At 39.3% G+C, this 25,948-nt stretch overlaps 1 protein-coding gene across 3 annotated transcripts in view; it reads right to left on the bottom strand.

Annotated features, from left to right (window-relative positions):
- LOC122652678 (adenylosuccinate lyase-like) overlaps positions 1–25,948 on the bottom strand; it is a 42,220-nt gene that overhangs the window by 2,324 nt on the left and 13,948 nt on the right. For all 3 annotated transcript variants that reach the window (XM_043846483.1, XM_043846486.1, XM_043846484.1), the window contains 4 exons: positions 24,629–24,844; positions 24,272–24,454; positions 17,991–18,212; positions 23–139 (listed from right to left, as the gene is read on the bottom strand). In XM_043846483.1, the coding sequence (XP_043702418.1) occupies positions 23–139; positions 17,991–18,212; positions 24,272–24,454; positions 24,629–24,844 (738 nt within the window). The remainder of the gene's footprint in view (positions 1–22; positions 140–17,990; positions 18,213–24,271; positions 24,455–24,628; positions 24,845–25,948) is intronic.

Below are 25,948 nucleotides of genomic sequence, written 5' to 3'. Positions count from 1 at the left end.
TAACAACAACAACATGACTCACCTGCTTAAAGTAACCTAAGGATATATATCCCCATATATCCTTGTCGAAATCCATCAAGATAGTGTTGAACCGGGTTATTGCATGGAAAAGTCTTGCCATGTAGTCATGAGATTCAATCTGCATATAAAATACTCAACAATCACAACTAAAATCAGCATAAATAGATGAGGAATCCAAGCTAAAGGTAAATGCATGAATATGCCTGCAAGACAAGAAGGTCAGCAAATAATGAATAGATTCGAGGTTGCTATCAACATGTCATGCTCCAGCTACAACGTAACATTTGTATCTTGAGTATTCCGTCACTATATCAATTGAAAATACCTTCCACTAAAGCAACGATTGAATCTGGGAACTTGGTACTTGCATTTTGTTTGAAGAATATGACCTAAATTTATTACTTACGCAGTAGAAATTTCTTGGCCCGGTACAAGACTGTTTGGAAGCCTAGACCGAGATGAACCGGTTCCAAATCTAGTTTCGGTCCAGTAGGATATTAGTTTCCTTGTTTAAGTTGTTTTCCAGTTTCTTTACTGGAGTCAATACCAGTTTTAGGAGAGTATTTATATGCAATTGTATTTATCGATTAACGAGGATTGAATATTGAAATGAAATTTTGATTGGAGTTGCGACCAACGATTGGCAGTGCGGTTTCTTCTCCCTTCCTCTTTCCCCTCGACCCAGTCCTCCTTCCCTGCGATTCTGAACCTTCTCTCAGGTGCTCTCTCTTATCTCTTCTTTCTTCCTTTCGTCTGTTAAATCTTCTTTCTTTCATTCTCCTGTTTCTCATTCTTCTTTCTTTCCTTCTCCTGTTTCTCATTTTTCTTTCCTTTTTCAATTTTTGTTATTTCTCCTGTCGTTGATAATACCATTGGGTTGAGAGACAAAAATTCAGACCTCGATTAAACCTTCACGTTCGACTGAGGTTTGGAGGTTTGTTTCCCTCCCAAGGAGACCAAATCCCTAAACTCTTGGCTCCTACAAATCCCTCTGCTGACAAAATAAAGTCTGGAACCTCAACAGGCCCCATTTTACCACCAGGTGAAGTTTCATAATTCTCTTGTCAATTTTTGGGCTTCAGATTTGATCACTTGTTGGGTTGATTTCATAGCCCAGTGGGTTAGGAATCCTCCATTAAAATTTCAGATTAAACTGAACTTGTTTGGGGAAGATCTCTTAATCTGAAATCAACACTGTTTCACTGCGTTTCCAATTCTATTGAGAGGCTGAAGAAGCCTAAGTTAGCAATTTACAACAAGCACTCTTCTCCCTGATTTTACCAAATAATCCTCATCTCTTAAAGCGAGTCAATTTTATTCCCATTCTTATTTAAAATTTCAGAAAGCCCTCCACTTCAAAGATTTAATTCCAGTTTGGCCCGTTCACTTATTACTTTACATTTAGGGCGCTGAACTATTCCCGAAATCACGAAAATGACACTCCTTGATTAATTGAGTTTTATCATTCAAGGTGGGCCCATAGCAACCCAAGAGGAGGGTTCTAGAACCCTAGTTGCATTATTTGGTATCAAAGCCTAACCTGGCCATGGATAATGTTATAATTATCAGAAACTAGTTAATCAGACTAGAGGCATAGGAAGAAGAAAGAAGAAAAGAAGGAATCCACGCAAATCCCAATGGAGGAAGAGACCTGCCGTAGAACTGAATGTTCTATCGCAGGTAAGCCACAGCTATATTAATAACAAATTAATAAATACTGTTAGGACAGAACTGCCCCTACATAAACCGACATAATGAAAAGCTGAAATAAACAAACGTAAAAAGACCTATCTGCCCTCATAAACACTTATTTCAACACTCCCCCCTCAAGTTAGAGCATATATATCACCCATGCTCAGCTTGTTACAACAAGACCGAAAACCAGGAGCAAATAAGGACTTCATAAACACATCAGCAATCTGACCAGATGAAGTGACAAACGGTGTCTCAACCAATTTCTTCAAGACGACACTGCGAACAAAGTCACAATCCACCTCTATATGCTTAGTCCTCTCATGAAAGACCGGATTACTAGCAATATAGATGGCTGCCTGGTTGTCACAAAACATCTTCATAGGGGTTGGAACTGGAAACCCCATCTCAAGTAGGAGAGATCTAATCCACATCAACTCTGCAATGGTATAGGCCATAATAGCTCTATACTCTGCTTCAACACTAGATCTGGCAACTATGGTCTGTTTCTTGCTTCGCCAAATAACCAGATTTCCTCCAACAAACGTACAATACCCTGTAGTAGACCGACGTTACTTGCCGAACCTGCCCAATCTGCATCTGAGTAGGCAACAAGCTCCATATGTTTATTTGGGTGATAAATTAGCCGCTTCCCGGGGGCTTCTTTCAAATACTGAAGAACCTGAATGGCTGCATCCCACTGAGACTTACAAGGGGATTGCATAAACTGGCTGAGAACCCCAACAACATAAGATATGTCGGGTCTAGTGACTGTCAAGTACAACAACTTTCCAACTAAGCTTCTGTAGGAGTGAACGTCCTTAAGACCCTCACCATCATCAGAGCCAAACTAGTGACTGTCAAGTATATCAGAGCACTCTTAATCAGATTAGAGTTTCCCCTCGATTTTCTGCTGATGCCTCTTTTTGATTTCCCCTTGTGGTGTGCAGCCACCCATAGCTGCTCCTACTTCCAATAATTAATGGAGTGATTTTATTACTACCTACCTGCGACTAGTTGCTGATTGGATGTCTACATCAACCACAATCACTGTTGCAAGGATCAATCTCCAGGGAAAACCCTGACAACTATCGATCTCTTATGGGAAGCTGGTTGTTGAAGCTCTGATACCATGTTATAATATCAGAAACTAGTTAATCAGACTAGAGGCATAGGAAGAAGAAGAGAAGGAATGCACGCAAATCCCAATGGAGGAAGAGACCTATGGTAGAACTGAATGGTCTATCGCAGGTCAGCCACAGCTATATTAATAACAAATGAATAAATACTGTTCGGACAGAAGTGCCCCTACATAAACCGACATAATGAAAATCTGAAATAAACAAAGGTAAAAAGATCTATCTACATATTTCAACAGATAGCAATGTTTTTAAGACCGGAGTTCGCTTGCCCAATGGAAGAACTGTTGTTTTCTTTATAGATGAAGGGAGAAGGGAGAAGTGAGAATTTTGTTTCATAGTCCGTGGTGGAGGTGTTGTCTTGTCTCAAACAAATGAAGCCGATGTATTCATCAAATTTTTTATTTCGCAATATTTTGATGGTGCTTATAGTGAGTTGTTTGAGTCTACCACAGACATCATTAAAGTTGGTCCATAATGGTTGGAAGCGCGAAAGGGTGTAGTTGATCACAATAGAAATTTGTGTACCATAAAGCCTTCACATATGACAGATGTTTCTTTTTCAAGAACTGGTTAACGAAATATACTTAAATCCAAAAGAGACAACAACAACAATCTAGCCACAAAAACAGCAAGTAACGGCAGAGGAAGACGAGAAGATTGTGGTTCATGACATGGATACAACTCTACCTGTTCAACCCTGATATTCCCAGGTTGACACTGAGAGGGGGTGAATCAGGGTCACAAAATTTCTCAAAAACATTCCCAACAAATGTTGTAACTCACCCTTGGTATTCCCAACAATGGTGGCACTGTATCAATCAACAGTGACGCAAACACAATGTCGTATGCACTTCCACCTCGTCACCACAAAGTGGTCAGGTATACCAAATAGTGCACACCTATCCTGTCATCACCATGGCACTCCAATATATCCAAACAAATGCAAACCACAAGAACACCAAATATAACATGGTTCGGCAATGTGCCTACATCCACAGAGTAATGGTCTAACCGAACTCAATGTTTACTCATACAAGTGATTTTTAATTGCAAGCTATAGCTCAAGAACACCCTATCCTGCTTCAACACTTGCCTGCACAAGTGCAAGGACAACAATCCCGTTTAGTGTATTTCAGCCACAACGACGACTTAGGAACACCGTCCTGCTTCAACCGTTGACGCAGCAAAGGCAAAGACTACAATCCCAAACCCTAGACAAGCCCCAACTTGCTAGGTTTACAATGAAAGATCAATAGAAATCAAATTCCCCCAATTACATTCATGGTCTAAGTTTATCAACATTAACCAAACACTAGAACAATAAAAATAGGGACTTACGAATGCAGATTACCTCAACCTATGTAATCCTGCTGACGACTGTCTTCCCTAACGTGTAAGAACCAAGCCCAATGCGCAACCTTCTTCAATGCAGTCCTCTCAATCACCAAAACCTTCCAACATAAAAAATTAGGGTTTTGGAATCATAGAATACCTCTCCCTAGGTATTCCCACACTTAGCAGCCTAGGGGTGGCAAAAAAGCTGGTCCAACCCTGACTCCGGACAGGGCTTAGGCCCTGTTTTTCAGCCCGCAGGGTGGGCATGGGCTTAATCCTTTCCTGGCCATAGCAGGGCCTGACTGGGCCTGGGTTGATGCCTCAGGTTGAGCCCGACCCTGCCCAGCCCGGCCCTATAATGCATATGCACGGCCCTGATTGACCCTGAATATATAATTACTTAATTACAATTACAATTCAGGGTCCATCAAGGCCTGGTCGGACCAGGCTAGGGTGAACCTTGGCAAGTTGGGCCTGGGTAGAGTGTTTTTTCGGCCCTGGCAGGGCCGTGCTGGGCTTGGGCAAACTTTAAGACCCCTAGGGTTGGGCTGGGGTTTTAAGATGTCTGGCCCAGCCCGGCCCGTTGATCCCCCTATCAGCAATGTCTCTAGAGGCAAATTAGTACGTTGCACGCTCCTCCATGTGCATGTGGATCAAGAAAATCACCATTGAAGCATTCTCTGTGAAAATCGCAGTCTTTATGAATATTTTCTCGTTTTTCTCTGCACAAGGACGTTCCTCTCGTTTATGTGAGCGCACAACACTTCGCGGCTCACAAAACGGAGTTATAACGAGAAAGTTATGTTTGTTTCAGTGAAACCCTGCGATCTAGGGGCAATTCTGTAATTTCTGGACGATTCCGTGACAATCCGCTTGTAACGAGATGGTGGCATGATAGTTCTATGCACCACGCGTTGGGCGGGTCAGATTCTAGCCGTCCAGTCTTCATTACAAAAGGCGAGCGATATTATGCTTCGGATGAGAATATTCTCACCAGATTTCATCGGGGAGAATACGGTGCAATTATATAGAATCTATGTGCTGATTTCCGTATACATGCATAACACGGTACCATTATTTAGACGGTTTGACATTGTGAATCGTGGCATACCGTAGTCAATACACCACCATTCAGGATGCTCTTGGAGGAATCTTTTGTCCACATACCGTGTGTGTTAGCTACACGATATCAGCCTTTGTTTCTCTTTGTGTCGTCATACCAATTCTCAGTACACCAAACCAATATCGAGGCACGCGATAGAATCTTTTGCGTCACATCGACATGTGCCTTTACGTGCCTTCATCTGAGCCACAATTCCAGCATCTGACGACATGACCTAAACTGGGTTGCATAAAGCCATAAATACTGATTCAGTGAATAGTAAAACACCAGAACTTGATCAACCCAACCAACCAATGTCCCAAAGCAGAATCTATCACGCTTCATGAGATTTTACCTCGAATTTCGAGCCAAGGACAGAAATAGAAAATGTGCGGAATGCTGCAACATATTGGAATACACATCTATTTTCAGGAAAAACTTTTAGTAGCTACCTTAAAGTCGTCCATACTCCCAATTTGCTACGTTTCTGTTCAGTCACACGGGAATCGCCATAACTCCTCCATCCAAGATCTGAATAACGTGAAACCACTTGCGTTGGAGCCATGACTCAACGAACTACAAGTTTCATTTAGAACTTTTCCCATTTCTGCCACTAAGCCTTCCAAAATTCGCTCTGAATATGCTGCTACTGCGTGAAGCTATGAATTTGCAACTTTTAATGTACAAGGCATTCACCTGCTACTTCCTCCTCAAACCAAACCCTGTGTAAGCACATAATACACTTTGATATGCTGCCAATGCATGCCATATGAATCTGGAAACATCTGTAACATTACCAAACCCTGTTCGCACCAAAATTGATCTGTCTGCTCTGCGAACTCACTATCTATCACTGTTGGAGCTGCCACAACACCTTTGCATCACCCAGACACGTTCAGAATGCCACACAACTTGCCAGCAATGACAGCCCATGATCCAGTTGGCCAACAAACCTTCTTGTGAAGAACATGAGGTTGTGGCCCTTGTGGATGAAGCGACAAAAGACTCTGCTGCAGTAGTGGACATTCTACCTATTGATTTTGTTATTCCACATATTTCAAGACGAGGATGTGCCATCAGTGCTTCATCTTCTAAACCTGGTTCGTGAAAATAGAGTGGAGCATGAGACATTCTTCACAGCTCTCCTATTTCAATTATCCTTGATTAATTGAGTTCTATGATCTATCATTCAGGGTAGACCCATAGCGACCCAAGAGGAGGGTGGTTTTGGACCCCCGGTTCATTAATTGGTCCATAGTTCGAGAACTCGCGAGATCTTGTCGAGTTTCTCAGTTTTTTGAAATCCCGAGACGAGACCGCCTACGAGTCTCAAAATGTCAATATCTCGCCGAGATCTTGGTCGAGACCTCGGTTTGACATAGGAAAATGCCCATCTAGGTCCTTTATATGAGTGCCAGATCTCGAGATCTTGCTGGAAATTCTTGGTATACAGACACCTATCTATGCCAAGAACCAAGACAGACAAGACAGACACTTATTTATGCCTAATATCATTTAAGTAAATGTTTCATTCACTTAAGATATTATTCATAAATAAGCAAATACCCCCCTATTTGAATCCAATAAAAATTGTTAAAAAAATCATATTCCAAAAGAAAAAAAAGTCAACCCCCCAGTTCAAGAACAAAAATTGGATTTTTGGCGGTAGGTGCAATTTTCAACTTTCTAATATTGGGGTTTTTCTCAATTTTAAAAATTCCATAAATCTTATTATGGTAAAACATTGCTAAAAACCAAAAGTGCGGTAAAATATTCATTTGTTTTGATATCCAAAAATATATTTTCATTTAGAGCGATTTTGATAGCATTCGCACACACCGAATTAAGTTTGACCGGTACATAACTCTTTCAATATAAATCAGATTTTAGCAATCTTGGACTTGTTGGAAAGCTTTCAACAAAGCTAAAATCTGATTTATATTGAAAGAGTTATGTACCGGTCAAACTTAATTCAGTATGCGCGAATGCTATCAAAATCGCTCTAAATGAAAAAATATTTTTGGACATCGAAACAAATGAATATTTTACCGCACTTTTGGTTTTTAGCAATGTTTTGCCATATTAAGATTTATGGAATTTTTAGATTTGAGAAAACCCAAGATTAGAAAGTTGAAAATTGCACCTACGCCGAAAATCCAGTTCCTGTTCTTGAACTGGGGGGTTGACTTTTTTTCCTTTTGGAATTTTATTTTTTAACTATTTTTATTGGATTCAAATAGGGGGTATTTGCTTATTTATGAATAATATCTTAAGTAAATACAAAAGCATTTACTTAAACGATATTAGGCATAAATAAGTATGTTTGTCCTATGCATGTCCTGGTTTCTAGCATAAGTGGTCTATGCTGCTTTCGCACTAACTGAAACTCCTATTTGGACTTTGTTTTTGCAAAATCTGATAGTGTCATTGTGTTTAAATGGCCTAAAATAAGCTGAATATCAAGTTTCAGACCCAAACTAGGTCTAAAACCCTCCGAGATGAGGCTTCGAATCGAGAAAAAAAAAAAGAGCACCAACTCGGCGAGATCTCGGCAAGATCTCGACTCGACTCGGTTTTTCAAGGGTCCGAGTAGGCACCAAGACCCGAGTTTTCGAACCTTGAATTGCTCTCGACAACAGTTTGGTGAATAGATTCAGGAATATTTTACTTTCATGGGCCATATTGACAGCAAAGGAAATATTAATTATAGTTAAAATGTGAAAGATGGTTGTCTCAAGTGAAAACATTCAAGAAAAAGAGGCTTCCCACCTTGGGATGAACAGAGTACAATCCCAGGAAGGACATTCTAGTGTATTGGAACCCCTTTTCCCTATAGGTTACTTTCCCACCAGCATTTAGTTGCCATACACAGCAAGAGTTCGTCCGTGCATGCCCGTGCTGATGTGTGAGTGTATGTGTCTGAGAGAGAGAGAGAGAGAGAGAGAGAGTATTCAGCTACCAGAAAGAAGAGGAAGAGAGGCTCCTGTGATAGCTTGAAGACCAGGGCCAATTCTTGTCCTGCATTTCATGGTTTGAACCCAGTTTTCTGGTTCAACTGAACCTGTCATTCAATAGATGGCTCAGTCCAATGGTGGGTATAGTTTGGGAGTTTTAATTTGATTATTTTATTGTCATTAGCTGGCTGGAATAGTAGTTACTTGATTCATATTTCTTCTTTATTTAGGTTGTTTGGTTAGACTAGAATACTTCCAAACACAGCCTTTCCTATTCTGTTTGGGTTATTTTCTTTCTTTATTTCAAGAGTTTGTGTCAGTTTAGAAGTACCCCATAACAGTAGGTTGATGGGAAAGAGTTGGGGTTAGATTAAGTCCAATTTTGAGTTCTGTTTTTAGAATTTTATTAGTATAAGGCTTAGCCTCCCCCACAATTTGATGAATATAATTGGTTTTCAGCCCTTCGGTACTGTGAGATTCAGAACTCTGTTTCGCTGTGAGATGCAGTGAAGCCTTAATAGGATTCCAATGAAGGCTAGTGGGACTCTAACCTAGGGTTTGCTGGGATTCCTGATTCATACCTACTCTTCTATTTACAGGTCTTTTGTAGAAAACCTAGGATCTGTAACCAGTAACTTTGGCAAGGGGAAAAGAGAGACAAGATGGAAGAAGAATAAATTGTAATGCTTGAGTGATCTGATCGATCAGACAAGCTCTTTATTTATAATAAAGAGAAAAATACAAAAGGGACAGAATTACCCCTACACTAGCCGACTCTATAAGAGGAGCAGGCTAAACCTAATAACATAACAAATAAACAACCTAAAAGGACCAGAATACCCCCACGGTATTCTGGTGTACATATTCCAACACTCCCCCTCAAGCTGGAGTATACATATATCAAAAGGAAGCTCCAGCTTGAACTAATAAGAAAAAAAATAAATAAATAAATGCTAACACTCCCCTCAAGTTGGCGCATATAAAGCACCAATGCCCAACTTGAACAAAATAGGAAGAAACTGAGTTGCAACAGAGTCCAGCTTGGCACACTAGCGGATGGATGAAGCTCCCAAATAATCATGGACATATTAAATCTTCAAGAACTGGGAGAGAACTGATCTTCAAAACCTAGACAGACTTGATCAGCAAACTAGGACAGGATTGTTCTGCAAAGCCTGGGAAGGGTCGATCTTCAAAATAGAGAGAAACACCGGTCTTAATAAAGGCAGAAAAAAGGGCAGACACAATCTTCCAAAAAAGGCAGCTTTCATCGATCTTCAATAACTGTTCAGTGATGAATCTCGGATCTTCACAGTAACATATAATCTTGAAGGTAAATAAATAGGCCAACAAACACTGGAAAAACCTGAATCAACCCAACTGTAAATCCTCAAATAGGCAACCAAACAAGATCCCAAAAATATCTTCAATGCTTCAATCTCCCCCTCATGGTAAATTCCACCCAATAACAAGAGATACCCAATGGCAATGGTGGAAAAAACTGATCTTCAATGTTTTACACAAATGTACTGCAATGTCTGCAGGGTTCTGCAAGTTCTGCAATGTTCAGCAATGGAATATTCAATCTCCCCCTCCCGTGTAGTGGTACACATGGACAAATAAAGGAGATGATACACGGAATAATGACAAAACTATAATTTTCCAGAATTTTCCAAAGGTGCTATAGGTAATTAAAAAAGGAAGGAATGGCAAATTATAATTTACCAGAAATGTCCAAAGGTGTTGTGGGTAAATACCAAAGGTTTGGGATTTGAAGGGAATTAGAAATATCGAAAGGAGACAGAGTTGGAAAAAAAGGATGGCATGGCTGTAATTTGGTTAAAATCCACTTTTAAACACAATCCAAGCCAAATGGCAAACTGGTAATAAACCAGGATTTACAAGGGTAAATTAGGTAGTCAAATAGGGGAATGGCAGAATTGCAATTAAATTGAAATCCAATTAAGCAAGCAATGGCATTCTAGTAAATAATTAGAATGTGCATGTTGTAATATAGATGAAAACTAATTGCAAATACCACCCAAGGCAAAAGGGTAATTTTGGAATTGAAAGTCATCAAAGGATGTGAGGGCATTAATAGTAAAAGGAGGAACAAATATGTAAAGAGGGCTTAAGAGATTATCTGGTAAAAAGGGAAGAACCAAATTCGTCTCCAACCTCCTACAATAAATAGAACCCAGCGACAACATTGCCACATCAGGCCAAGTCAAGGGAAGATCGGCAGCGGGTCGCAAAGAACCATCTAAGCAGTAGCAGGGGGTGATCAATTCAGCAGACGCCATCAACAAAAAAACCCAGAGATTATTTTACCAGATCCTTCAATTCAGAAAATCGACTCAGCAAGGCAGGTTGACAATTGCACAACGATATGAGCAAATAGCAGCAACACTTCGACTCAGAAGTTGCAGCAACAAAATTCCAGCAAAGGATCGATACCACCAGAAGTCAATAGCCAACAGCAGAGAACGACAGCCCATCCAGCAACTTATGAAACCCAACCACAACTCCAAACTCTCCTCCTCGCAACCGAGGAAAAGAACAGGAGGTGATCTGCAACTAGACGGAAATTGCAGCAGAGAACTAAGTAACCGCGAACATCAGAAAAAAGACCTTCTAATCTCCTCCGATAACAACAGGATAGCAATCAGGTTTCCAATAGACATCAAGTGTCCAATCGAAGAACCAAGAACAAGAGACTAGGGTTTTATAACCCAGAAACAGATCTTCAAAAACAAGAGAAAGCCGTTTTGAGTAAAAAAAAGGATAGCAGCGGCAGCCAGAGACAGAAAAGAAGGGGGTTCGAAGAATCGACAGCGGCAACTGGATTCAGCAATAAAAGAGATATCCAAAGTCGTAGGCAGAACAAACGACTGTGGAAGATTAAAAAAAAAAAGATAAAGATTAAATGGGCAGGAAACCCTAGTTCTTCTTTTCTTTCTATGAACTAGTGTTTCTCCATAAATCGGAGAACTTTGAACGACTCTCAAAACTGCAAACCAAGAAGAGAATCAATCACTGGTTACAACAGCTCTGATACCTTGTAGAAAACCTAGGATCTGTAACCAGTAACTTTAGAGAGGAGAAAAGAGAGAAGAGATGGAAGAAGAATAGATTGTAATGCTAGAGTGATCTGATCGATCAGGCAAGCTCTTTATTTATAATAAAGAGAAAAATACAAAGGGGACAGAATTACCCCTACACTAGCCGACTCTATAAGAGGAGCAGGCTAAACCTAATAACATAACATATAAACCTAAAAAGACCAGAATACCCCCACGGTATTCTGGTGTACATATTCCAACACCTTTCCTGTGCGTGCTTTTTCTTCAGTTCTTATTTCTGTTTCTTCTTAAATAATTACTAATCTATTCAACTCAAAAAAATAATTACTATTTTGATTTTTTGCCTTCCCGACCCATTCTTCTTCTATTTCAGTTCTGACTATCAGTTCTAAGTCCTGGTTTATGGTTTCTACATCCGAAATTCAGAACTTGCCATCGAATTCTTGAGTCCTATTGCTAGTCTGTTTCTAAAAACTGTAGAATCTGATTCTGATTTCATATTCGATTTATGGTTCTTTACTAGAAAAAATATATCCTGAAGAACTGTATAATCAATGGGTTTATACCAATGAAGAAAAAAAAGAACTTCAGTGAGGAGTTTTTAAATAGAATTTAAACCCTAGACAAAGAATTTCTTACTCTAGATGTACTTGGAAAAAAAATTCGAGTATGTAACGGGCTCACTTCCTGACAACCCAACCCACAGAAGGAAATGGACAGGCATTAATAAAAGCCGAAGCCTGGGCACATCGAGCCCGGGTCTAGTCCGTGGGCAATTTCATGCTCAAAATTCGATGAACGATGAAAAAGAATGCAAGTGGGTGGGTCGGTCAAGGGTGAAGGAGTCGGGAAAGAAGACTGGTCAGCAGTAGGGACTCGGTTCGTTCTTTGGTTATTTACCGTAACCGGCTAGATCTACAGAAGCTGTTACGGAATTGAGATTAGTTTATCATATTAATTCAGTTTCAAAATTCAAACTTGATTGTTTAAATTTGAATATTGAAATTCTGTTCTTCCTAGATTTTCAGTTTCCTAGTTCAAGTACGATTTTTACATGGTTCAGAATCTGGCCATCAGAATCTGATCTGACTTTGCAGAAATGTTCTCCAGCACATAAAAAGCCTTCAACCAGACTTATAGACCAATCATATCTGTTTTGAAGTTGTTTCTGGATATTCTCCTCAAAACTGATTTTGTTTCTTTAACTGTGAATCTGGTTTTCGTCAGGTTTCTAAGACCCTAATCTTTAAGCGGTCAGAATCCCATTAGAGAGATAGAGAGAGAGAACAGACCACTGATAGAAACTAGAGCATAGGTGGAAATATATTAATGCATCTCAAGGTAAGCAGAGACACATTTTTTGAATGTAAAAGATCAAAGGTGGCATTTGTATAAAAGACCAAACTGTTGGGCTGAATGAATTCCAACAATTCAAATGGACTGGCTAATGCAAACTGGGAGATATTTTCAATGGCAGTGTAGCAATTATTGAAGTCCATTCCAAGCAGCGAAAATGAGATAGAACAGAGCAAGCAACATGATTTTTTGTAGCACTAACGGTTCCCCTCAAGGCATTCTTAGAAATGACCCAGTAAAAGCGATCGAGCATTTCAGTGTCCACGGAAGAGACAGTGATGTAGTTCAAGAAACCAAGAAGGGCAGCAGCAAACCAGGCCATCAAACTGGACCAAGAATGGACTAATATGTGTTATTTTGAGTGTCCAATGGGTTGTATGACCATGGGCTTTATATTTTGGGGTTTACTTTTATAATGGGTCAATTCCATAAGCCCAAATATTAGTGATTTAAGTCATATACAGGATTAAGTAGTTATTTTCTGTTTCTTAATCATTAAAAATATTAGGTATATTTTGAATTTCTATGTTCAGTTAGAAAGTAGACTTTCCATATTATGTACTAACAATTTGAATTGCCCCAAGCTACTATAAAGTCCTTGGAATATTTGCTAGCTTCTTTCCTTTGGAAAGGTAATGATACTTCCAGATTTCTCCACCCCCTTCGCTGGGCTGCGGTGTGTCTGCCGAAGATTGAAGGAGGCTTGGGCATCAGAAGAATCAAAGAAGTCAACTTAGCGGGTATTTGCAAGTTAATCTGGAAGATTGCTTCTAAGCAAAAGAGCACCTAGGTGGACTGGATATACTCGGGGTACCTCCGGCACAATTCCATTTGGACAGCCTCCCTGTCGGCTAATTCTTCTTGGATTTGGCGCAAAATTTTAGAGTCCCGTCACCTAGTCAAACATGTCATCAAATCTCAGATTGGGGATGGTCTCTCTTCCTATCTTTGGCTGGATCACTAGCACCCGAAGGGGGTCCTCCTCCCGCTGGTTACTCCTCAGATCATTTATGCTTCTGGCCTACACAGGCTCTCCTTGGTGGCTGACATCCTTCTTCAGTCCGACTGGGCCCCCCCCTCCCACTTCCTCTCAGGACCATGCCACCATCTGGAATGACCTCTCCTCCATCAACAGGAGATCTTTTGACAACCATGACTGTGATAACTGGTTGGCAAACAATCCCCCAATCTGCTCCACCAAATCTGCCTGGGACATCATTCGGCACAAGGGTCCTATAGCCACTTGGAGAAAGTTGCTTTGGTTCAAGCACCACATCCCTAGGCACTGCTTTACCGTTTGGAGGATCTTCAACAATTGTCTCCCAACTCAAGCTTTTCTCCGGCACCGCCACATCCCAGTCTCCCCCTCTTGTTGCCTCTGCTGGAACAATTTGGAGGACACGGATCATCTCTTCTTTGAGTGCCCCACTGCAGCAGCAATCTGGAAAGGCATCTTGCTTAAATGTTGGCCAACCCCTAGAAGAATTCTTCCTTTCTCCAGGGAATGGATTTAGATTGACATGACCTTTGGAGGGTGCTCGTTATGTGACACTGTTGGGAAACTTGCTTTTTGTGCTACCTTGAACCACATTTGGATGGAGCGTAATATTAGGAAATAGACCTCCAACTCTAGATCTTACCGGCAGATTTGGGATTCCATTTCCTTTGATATTATGGCGAAATTATCGTCAGCCCCTCCTTCTTTTTGCCCTGACACCCCAAGGAACGGGCTTATTGTTGTCTCCTGGGGCCTCTCTTCTGTCTCCCTTGTTCCCCCCAACCAGCAAAGTTGAGGTTAGGGGTCTTCCTCATTTTTTGTTTTGTTGCTCCCCTTTGAGGGCACTGTAATTCTTTTTTCCTTCTTGGTAATGAATTTCTTATTCACCCAAAAAAAAATTTGGAGTCTTAGCCAACCCCATTTAGTTGGGATAAAGCTATGTTGTTGTTGTAGCAATATTGGAGTCTTAGTTTTTAGTTTGTAATGTTTCTAGAAAAGATATCTTAGAATAAGAGTAGTTTCTATTTTCGAAGTTTCCAATCTTGTAATGGTTGCTTTGTTATTTAATAAAGAGAATGGCTGGACAAAGGCCACGATTTGAGTTTGAAAAAAAGAGAGAAAGCTTGGCTTTGAAACTTGTGAGATGCAGCTGCTGTGAGAGATAGCTAGGGTGCGAGGCCCTTGAGGAGATAGGTGGGGGAACTTCTCTACGGTAGGTGAAATACCTACATATCCTTTTCTACTTTTCTACCTTTTTCTTTCTTTCTTCTTTCATTCACTGTTTCAGTTCTTCTCCATCTGCGATTCTGTTTCTTTCTATTGGTAAGTTTAGTCATCTGTTGGTTTCTATTTCAGACAAAACTTGCTCACCTCTGCATTCTGTTGATTCCCCTGAGTTTCAGGGCTCTGTTTTAATCAAGTCTTCGAGCTACTGACCTGTGCATGCTGATACAGGACCATAGAACTCAGTTGCTTTTCCCAGACTCTTTCTAATGTAGTTCTATATTGGTAGAAGACCAACTAGAAGCCAATAACCAGGATCTGTTCTTGAATGGGTAATTCAGCTAGGTCAAATATGTGAAAATTGTAAAATTAGGGTTAGGGTTTGATGGGACCTAGGGTTAGATGTTAGGGTTAAGATAGGAGAGTATGGATTATATAGGAGAGAAAAGATGCTGAAAGTTATAGTTAAATCAGATGACTAAATCTGAAGTTATTGAGGAATCCTAGTAGAAATAGGATTGAGGGGTAAATGGGTAATTTCAGACAATCGGCTGGGTGGATGCTGTGAAATTTGGATCAAGTCACTCTTAGGGTTTGAGGAGGATTCGATCAAAATTTCAGCATGTTCTAACTATTAGATTTGGCTGGGCAGAATTCTTGAGAAAATCACCTTGCATGTAACCTTCTAGAAGGGAGGAAGAATAATTGCAGAATTTCAATTTCAGACTTACTTGTTGTTTGAAAATATCTTACACCTTGCAGAGAATTTCCAACAACTGAATATGTTTCTTCAAGAGATCAGCTAGGGCAGAACTGGAACTTGAATGGAACTTGGATGGAGATCGATGGAATGGGGTTGGGTAAGGGAATGGCTATCTCAACCTGGGCATCTCACCCAACCTATCTCAGGATTTTCACCAAGGCTAAAGCCAATATTTCATTAATCAAATTCGTGTACAATGCTGGCCCCCCCTAACAAAATTATATAGAAGACTCAAAAATAGACATAAACACTAAAAAGGAAAGGCCTAACTCTATGCTTAACTAATAAGGTAACCTAAATTGACTAAGAAAGTGATAATAAAGAAAACAAACTCAAAATAGGACTCTAACTAAACTAAGGAAGTAAATCCCATTTTCCTATTTTCTACCCATTTTTTAGGCCCATTAACTTGGCCAGTTACAAAATAAATCCATGGGATCAAAAGCCCAACACCTACATAACCCAACCCAAAGCTTATTTTCAATAAGATAAGCCCTCTAAATTACTTATTTACATCACTTTCCCAATTAGTAACTTGTATTTTCTGGCTTTCTAATCTGGTTCTGAAGGTTAACTAGTGAGGTTTCTAGTTCTGCTAGTAACTAAGACTAATAATCACTGATCATGTTCTGTTTCCTGACTTTCTAATTCTGGGGTTGGTATACATTCTAATTCTGTGACAGACCAATAACTCCACATCCAGCCGTTGGATATTGATCAAACTTTGAGATTTTGTTTGGCATATCTCCTGGTACATTCAACCAGAATTCTGTCCCCATCCGATTACCCTGTTGTGAGTTACAGAACATACCTTCATTCTGGTTTATGTATTGCCCTGTAATCCTGGTTACCCTTGGTTTTCCTCATCACTAGCAATAGGTGATTAGGATCTCATTAGACAGAATGCAAGAAACTGGACTTAGATCTTTGTTTTAAGATGTCTAATCTCTTGAATATCACTTACATATCTCATCATGGATGAAAGGACACTTTTCTAATGTCATTCATTGTGAAAAGGGGGCCATGTCGATCAGCTTATAAGATTGACCAGGTGATGTAGATCACAAGTCCATATCTACCCGCACGAACAAACCCCAAAACCAGCCCAGCAAGGTTGTGGATTAGACTGCTATGAGAAGCAGCCTGGTCTAATGATGTGGCAAGTTTTTGTTGGTTCGATGGAGCATCATCACCTAAGGCAGCCCAAGCCCAAAGTGAAGCATGAAGAAGTTAAAAGACCAAAACACTGTTCACGTACTGTTCACGTGAACAGTGTCACAGCCCATATTTTCCTTGTGTGGAGATATTTCTTTGAAGCTTTTGTGGACCCATCAAGTGGAGAAAGATTCTATCCTAAAGCTGCCATAATTCAGTTTCTATTTTCAGTTTTAGAAAGTATATTAGGTAGTTTCTAATTTTAGTTTGTTCTATTTTTGTTTCCTTGCTTGTTTAGAAGGCTGAACTATAAGGCCTAGTAGTTTCTTATTTTAGTTGCCTTCTATTTTAGTTCGGATTTAGTAATTTCTATTTTCCTAAGTTTCTATTTTAGATTAGTTTCTATTTTGGAAAGTTTTTATTTTATTGTAAGCTTCCCTAAGCTATTAATAGGCATCACATTATAATGAAAAAACAGAATTGAATAATAGAATTTGTGGCCAAGCTTGCCATCAGTTATGGGAGAAATTTCATGTTTCAACAGCTGGGATAGCTGTGGGTAGGAGACCCAAGGTGAGAAGCCCATTCCCCCCTACCCCCTTCTTCTATCTTCTCTTCTTCCCTACCCCTGCTCGATCCCTACTGTTCTTTTCACTGTCTCAATCCTGCTGCAATCGATCTCCCGCTGGTTTCACTGGTTAGAGGTCGACTCTTGCATTACCAGGTCAGTTGTTCCAAGGTTGACTATAATTCTCTAACAATCCAAATACTCTTGTATGAAGTGATAAACAAGGTAAGCAAAAGCTATCAGTTCATAGATCTATTATACATACAAAAAAAGGGCGTACCCAGTGCACAAGGCTCCTGCCACTGCGGGGTCTGGGGAGGGTCATAATGTACGCAGCATTATCCCTGCTTCGCAAAGAGGCTGTTTCCAGAGACTCGAACCCGTGACCACTTGGTCACAATGGAGCAACCTTACTGTTGCACCAAGGTCCACCCTCTTGTCTATGATACACAAGTTTGTATATATAATGATCCTCCAACACAATATGATGAGGACGGGGGTTATGTCTAATATGTGAATGGTATGAAAATATCAAAGTTGGGATCATGAAATCAAATCAATAGATTTAATCAAAAAGGCAAAAATATGGCAAGTTTACCTGAGTAACATAAGGATTGAAACTCAATCCCAAAGACATGACAAATTCCTCTGCAATTCTAGGCCAGTTAATATCAGGATACGCAACAAGATGTGCATTGTAATTCCCAACTGCACCAGCGAACTTTCCCAGCAATCCAACTTGAGAAATCTCCTTCCTTTCTGTACTTAATCTGACAGCAAATATTGCCATTTCCTTTCCCAGAGTGGTAGGAGAAGCAGGCTACAGAGAAAGATAAACATGATAAATGAAACAAATATATTGGAAAACCAATTCACTTGCAAAACTAGATGATAATGACAACAGCAACAATAGTATGAGTAGTAAAGATAAATAAATAAATAAACAAAGAAACAATAATCACAGCAACTCAAAAATCACATCAAGGTGGTTGGTTCAAACAGAATGTTGAGATCAATCAAACTCCATATGGTAACAGAAGAACCAAATGTATCAACACTGTTCCAAAAAAAAAATTTTGGTTGCATATTCCTTCAAATGTATGGCAAGCCTGGGAAATGGTACACCATCCAAAATGGAAAAAGCAGAAAGGGGGAGGTCTCCAAAATATTTTTATATAATCACATATACTTGTGGTTTAAATCCTGAAGAATATAGTTTTTTTTTTAAGAAATGAAGAATGTGGTGTTAATCAACATATGAATACAATATCCTGATAGCATTCACTTTCTTACAACCTGAATCCCCATTTCCAATTCTTGCTTAAGACAATTAGGAATAAATTAGGATGAAGAGTAAAGTTGCACAATGGGCAGCGGCTTATTCCCTTTAAAGACATCCCTATCGTCCTTTTGTGTCTTGAATAGTCTCGCCGATTATCACATCAAATTTGTTATTTGAAGAGGTATTGAATCAGCAGCAACCCCCTCTGCTGGTAATGTGGACTAATCCCAAATCAGGAAAATCCAGTGGGAGATTAGCCCAAACAGGATCAGGACATAGGAATAAGAACCAGAAACATAAAAAAGTTATTAAGTTCAGCAAACTGAATCAGAAAAGCAAGAAACTTAAGTTGATGGATTATTCCACCAAGTAGAAAAGGCCTGCAAAGTTTGATGAAAATCTGACGGTTAGATGTTGAGATCTGGAGTAATCCTACAGCAACTAGGAAACTAGGAAGCAAGAACAAACTAAAATTTCGATTAGGATAGGTTCGAGACAGAAATTTAGAGATACGGAAATCAGAGAAATATTGAACAAATTGAAGTCAGAATAAGTGATCAGCAACAGGCCTTAAAGGTAATAACAGAATCTGAAAATTGAGAGCAAGAACAGCACAACCGCAAGTAGAGTAGATCTGACCTGATTTGATTGAAAGATAGAAAGATAAAACAGGTTATGAATCCACCTAAACCTCACTCGGAATCCACCAAAGCCTGCAAAGAGAATCCACTTTTCACTAAGGAATCCCCCTTAGTATACCCAGAATCCACCAGGTAACACCACTGAATCCCCAGAGATATGGTCCGAATCCACAGTAACAAAATTAAAAAACTGAACATTTTTGTTTCTTAAAATCAATGTTAATTGCACTAACAGCTACTCCAAAAGCCTGATGGACTAAAGAGAGAGCTTCCATCATTTAACCAATAGGAATAAGAGCTCCCATCATCTAACCAATAGCAAAGATCCAAACTAACATATTACAGTAACAACCAATAGGAAAAGAGGCGCCAACTCAGCTTGGAATAAAATAATCCCAAACCAAGATAAGCATTACAATAAAAAAAAGAGAGAAAATAACTTCTACAATACCCAAAACTAACTAATAAATCATGTATTCCTACCTCCTAATATTTTAGGCCCAATACATATGTAACCCAACCCAATGCTTATTTCCACTAAAATAAGCCCATTTTTCTGATTTATCTGCATCAGCTGGGTCAGATGAAACTGAACTCCGATGGGAATTCCTAGGGGAACCCAGGATCCTCAGCAGTTGCTAGAGATGCAAGGGGATGATTTTTGAAGTCTTTGCGGATTTGATAGTAGAGAATGATTTCATCAAAGTGGAGACCTAATCCTTTAAGAACGGGGTGGATATGCAAGGGGATGATTTTTGAAGTCTTTGCGGATTTGATAGTAGAGAATGATTTCATCAAAGTGGAGACCTAATCCTTTAAGAACGGGGTGGATATGGAATCTACATTTGGTAATTCCAAGACAGTGGTAGCTGCAAATGTCATCAAGTGGATTAAGCATTGATGTGACTGGCCTTGGTAATTCCATCTCATGTCTTTCTGTCCTCTTTTTACTAGGGCATCCCCCGTAAGTGACACACTGTGCTAATGCCCGAATGTGGTGATAAGTAGAGTTGGTAGATGTTATAAGGAGACGAAGGATAAATATCGCTTGTATCCAAGAGACAAGATGGAAGGGTAACAAAGCTAAGGTGTTGGATAACTTCAAACTTTGGTATACGGGAGACCATAGTAATAGAAGCAGAGTGGGCATAATTGTAGATAAAGATGTCAAGAATGATATAGTAGAGGTCAAAAGACTGGGACACAGGATTATATCCATCAAACTGGTTTTGGAGAAAGAGGTTGTCAATGTTGTTTGCGCTTATTTGGGAACACTTGGATGATCTATTGCAAGGTTTTGGTCAAGAAAGAATCCATTATTTTTTGAGGTGACCGGAACAAACATGTGGGAGGGATTGTAGAGGTTATGAAGGTGTATATGGTGGTTACAGAGCTGGGGAGAGGAACGAGGATGGGACCTCAATCCTAGACTTTGCGATAGCTTATGATCTTGCCATTGTGAACACTTCCTTCGAAAAAAGAGAGGAACGCTTAGTTACCTATAAAAGTAGGAATCATACCAGCCAAATAGACTTCATCCTAATAAGAAAGGCAGACAGAATGAGGTGCAAGGACTGTAAGGTTATCCCAAGGGAGAGCCTAACCACCCAACATAGATTGGTGGTCCGGAATATGTGCCTCAGTGTATAGAAAGGTAGGAGGAGGGGACCTATATACCCTAAGATAAGGTAGTGGAGATTAAAAGTGGAACTCCTGAGGACATTTACTGATAATGTGGTCAAACAAGGAAAGTGGGACTTTAAGGGAGACACCAATATGATGTCGAACGAGACGATGACTTGTATTAAGAGGGTTGCCAAAGATGTGCTAGGGGAAGTGACGAGTAATTGTCAGGCCACTAGAGAGACGTGGTGGTGGAGCAAGAAAAAGTGTTTTAAGAGATGGCAAAGGACTAAAGAAACAAAGGATAAAAAGAGGTATTATGATGATAGGAAGATTGTAGGGACTGGGGATGGCTAGGGCGAAGAAATATGAGGATCTCTATATCAACCTAAACACAAAAGAAGGGGGGAATATATATATATATATATATATATATATAAACAAACTCAGCCATATCCCAACTTAATGGGGTCGGCTACATGGATCCAAATAAAACAAAATATGGAAAACAGAGTTCTAACCAGGAAAAAAAAAGGGAAAGGACAAATGAAAGATGAGCAATAAATAGAAAAATGGACGATGAAAGATGAAAGATAGTAAGAGGAGAGAGGCATAGCCCAGCCCGTCAGGAGAATCTCAACTAAATGGGGTCTACGACATAGATCATTGACCTCCAATAGGCTCTGTCTGAGGTCATACTTGTAACAAGCCCTAGCCTATGCATGTCCTTCCCCACCACTTCTCCTATGGTCATTTTAGGTCTGCCCATAGTTCTTTTAGCTCCTTCAATCGAAATCACATCACTCCTCCTTACTGGGGCGTCACTAGGCCTCCGTTGAATATGACCATACCACCTTAAACGATATATATATATATATATATATATATATAGCAAAGATGAGAGAAAGGAAGAGTAGAGATTTCAACCAGGTGAGATATATCCAGGGTGATGATGGAAGAGTGTTGTTAAGAGATGAGGACAATGTGAAGAGATGGGAGAGTTTATTTGTAACCTACTAAATGGAGATAGGTCGAGAATAAATAATTAGGACGATTACATTATTCAACAAGATACCACACGTCATAGATATATACGAAAAGTTAGTGTGACGGAAGTTTAAGAAGCCTTGAGAAAGATGAAAGCAGGCAAAAACACCAAACCCATATGAGATTCCAATAGTAGTGTGGAAAACCCTTGGAAGTTGTGGGGTATATTGGTTAACCAATTTGTTTAACAGGATTATGAACACAAGGAAGATGTCAGATGAATAGAGGAGAAGCATTGTAGTCTTGATCTATAAAAATAAAGGTGATATCCAAAGTTACAATAACTATAGAAGCATAAAGATTATGAGCCACACTATAAAAAATTGGAGAGAAGGTTATTAAAGCCCGTTTGAGAAGAGAGACACATATCTTGGTGAACCAATTTAGTTTTATGCCAGGTAGATCCACGACAGATACTATCTACTTATTGAGGAGGCTCATGGAAAGATATAGAGATAGCAAGAAGAATCTCCATATGGCCTTTATTGACTTGGAAAAAACCTATAACCGAGTCCCTAGAGATTTAATTCAGCATGTTCTAGTAAAGAGAGAGGTATCAAATAAATGTGGATATAATAAAAGATATGTATGAGGCCACGGTAACTAGTATTAGATTTGCGGGAGGTCATAGCAAGGAATTCCCAATTACAATTGGGTTACATCAGGGTTCATCCTTAAGCCCTTATCTTTTCGCGCTTACTATAGATGACCTAACCAAGAGCATTCAAGACAAGGTCCCAAGGTATAAGCTCTTCACCGATGATATCATATTGGTGAATGAGAGAAAAGCAGGGATTAACGCTAAGTTAGAGCTTTGGAGATTAACCTTGGAAACAAGTAAGTAGCTTTAAGACTAGTAGAACGAAGACGAAGTATCAAGTATATGTTGTGCAATTTTAGTCATACTATGATGGATACCGACATGGTGTGAATTGCGGAAAGAGAGATACCGCAAAGTGACTATTTTAAATATCTGGGGTCAATCATAAATAAAGAAGGTGACATAGAAGAGGATGTTTCACACAGAATTAAAGTGGGATGGATGAAGTGGAGAGGTGCGTTCGAAGTGTTGTGCGACCAACGTATTCTTTTAAAGCTTAAAGGAAAGTTCTATAGGACTGTTGTACGACCAGCTATGATAAAAAATGTTGGGCGGTTAAGAAGTATCTTATTGAGAAGTAGAGATGAGGATGTTAAGATGAATGTGAGGAAAAACTAGGAAGTATAAAGTAAGGAATGATTACATTAGCTGACTTGGTAGTTGCCCCGATCAATGACAAGCTCCGAGAGAGTCGTTTAAGGTGGTATGGTCATGTCCAACGGAGGCCTAGGGACACCCCAGTAAGGAGGGATGATATGATTCCGATTGAGCATGCTAAAAGAGCTAGTGGCAGGCCTAAAATGACCATAGGAGAATTTGTGAGGAAGGACACGCATAATAGTCTAGGTCTTGTTCCAAGTATGACATCGAATAGAGCGTATTGGAAGGCAAGGATCCATGTAGCAGATCCTATTTAGCTGAGATTCTCATGACTTGCTGGGTTGTGCCTTTTCCTCTTGCTTTCCTCTTTCATCTTCAATCTTCAATCCTTCATTTTTCCTTTATTTCCCATCTTTCACTAGTCATTTTTTATTTTTCTTCTCTTTACCTCTTTTCCCATCTCTTCATTCTTTATTCCTACCTTGTTTTGTTTAGCTCCATGTAGCCAACCCCATTAAATTGGGATAAGGCTGAGTTTGTTGTTGTTTTGTTGTTGAGACTGACCTTCGGGAGTTACTCATTTAATTAAACAAGAAATTCACTAGGCATATTTTGCAAATGTTTCACTGGAAGCCGAGAGAAAGCAACAACTTAGCTGATGAGCTTTCTAAACAAGGCATAGTATCTTTCATGAGAGTTCAGCCTTATGTCCTGTTGTGGGTGGACTTAAGACAGTGCTGGGTTTGTCATTCCTAGACTGCCACTAATTCTTATTGTCTTTGTTTTGTTGTTGCATATTCACAATTTTTTTTTTAAAAAACAAAGGGCGTACCCAGTGCATGAGGCTCCCACCACTACGGGGTCTGGGATAATGTACACGGAAAAAGAACAAAGTAAAAAAGGCCGTACCCAAGCACAACCTTCGGAAAAAGAATAAAGTCATACATGCCAATACATTTGATGGTAAAAGCTGATTTTATGCATTGAGTGAAATAGTTCAGTATGACAGCCATAAAAAACCAATTGACAGAAGATAAGAATAAACAAAATATCTTCTCATGCAAAAAAAAAAATAGCTCAAATACCTGCCCATGAGTTCGAGAAAGCATAGAAATATGGGCATTCTCCTTTGCCATGACGCATATTGCTTCAATCAATTCACCCATGACAGGAAGCAACACTTTATTAAGAGTCTCTTTAAGCATCAGTGCATGGGCCATGTTGTTGATATCTTCGGATGTACAAGAGAAGTGGATAAATTCAATTACCTACAGAGAGGCAATATCATAATTTGATTACCATAAACTTCAAATAACTGAATAAATCAACCCATAAAGGGTAACTCGAAATGGAAATTCACATTAGTAGGAGTCCAATTTAGTTCAACCCAAAAGCGGAAAGATACTTCAGAAGCTCACGATACTGGATGTACAAATACTAACCTTTGCAATTTCTGGATGGGACTGGCACTTCTGTTTCAAGAAGTATTCTACTGCCTTAACATCATGGTTAGTCCTTCTCTCAATCTCCTTGATAGATAATGCATCATTCATACTAAATCCCTCAATTAATCCCTTCAAATAAGTTTGAGCTTCCTCTGTGAAGCTTGGAACCTCTGTGATTTCTGGAATTTGTGAAAGTTTAATCAACCAATTGATCTATAAGAGAATAAATCCAAGTTAATTTGAATCTAAATAACTTCCCACAATATGATGAATGTAACTCACAAGAACACAACTTATCATATACAATATTACATGGATGATATCATTTTTAAATAGTATAGAAAGAAGGCAAATATGGACAACATTCCACACAGCCTAGTTAACAAGTTAAACTAGAAAAACCAAAAATATAAATACTAACATAATTAGAAAACAGAATATCAAAGTCTCAATGATGCAATTAAGATTGTCCAACTAGACCTAATGAGTCTTTATTTTGGCCCATGGATGGGTTCTATGGGCCTAGGGCTTATATTTATGGATTTCTTGATGTAAAGGGCATCTTCTATAAGGCCATATTTGGGGTCGTAATTTTGTACATGGGGTTAAGTATATAAAAAAGATTGTGTGGGTCCCATGTGCTGTTAAGTTGGTTAGTTTAGTCTAGAAAAAGTCCTTTTTGGTTAAGAATTTTATGTCTTATTGTTAGTCATTAGTTTATGTCATTCAGAGTTTTTTATAGCAAGTATTTGGTCAATTTCAGTTAGTTTTTGTTTAGATAACTCAAAAGGATAACTGTATATTTGGTTTAGGAGTCCTGAAGTCATTTTATTTGGTCTTCATAAATAGGGTTGTAATTCTACACGAGCAGTGAAGAGAAATATTGGAGAGAGCTCAAGCTAAAATCATTTATTTATTTCACAAAAGGGAAAAGGCTGGGCACACCGCTTGTCTATCTCTCTTTTCCCCCTTAGCAATGACCCCCTTACCCTTCTTATATGATACTCCGTCCCATGCCCCCTTTTGGTGCCGCCGCTAGCTTACCGCACACGGGCAGTGATCCTATCCCTCTCCCTTCACAAAATCACCTTTAAGAGGCAATTCTTAAACTTTGTTAGCCTTTCATACTTAAACTTCCTTAAAAAAAAGGAAAGTTTAGATTGGATAGAGATCCCAGGCGACCTTAAAAATTTTAGTTATAAATCGATAAAATAATAAATAATAAAATACCAAAAAAATTATACTAGAGAACATAAAAACATAAAAAGAATGACGTAGCTTCAGATTGTTTTTGTCAAAGAGTTTCATCTTTTATAG

The sequence above is a fragment of the Telopea speciosissima genome, chromosome 2 (assembly GCF_018873765.1).
Source record: "Telopea speciosissima isolate NSW1024214 ecotype Mountain lineage chromosome 2, Tspe_v1, whole genome shotgun sequence".
NCBI lineage: Eukaryota > Viridiplantae > Streptophyta > Magnoliopsida > Proteales > Proteaceae > Telopea > Telopea speciosissima.
The sequence above is the reverse complement of the archived record's forward strand: the minus strand, read 5'-3'. Positions and strand labels throughout refer to the sequence as shown.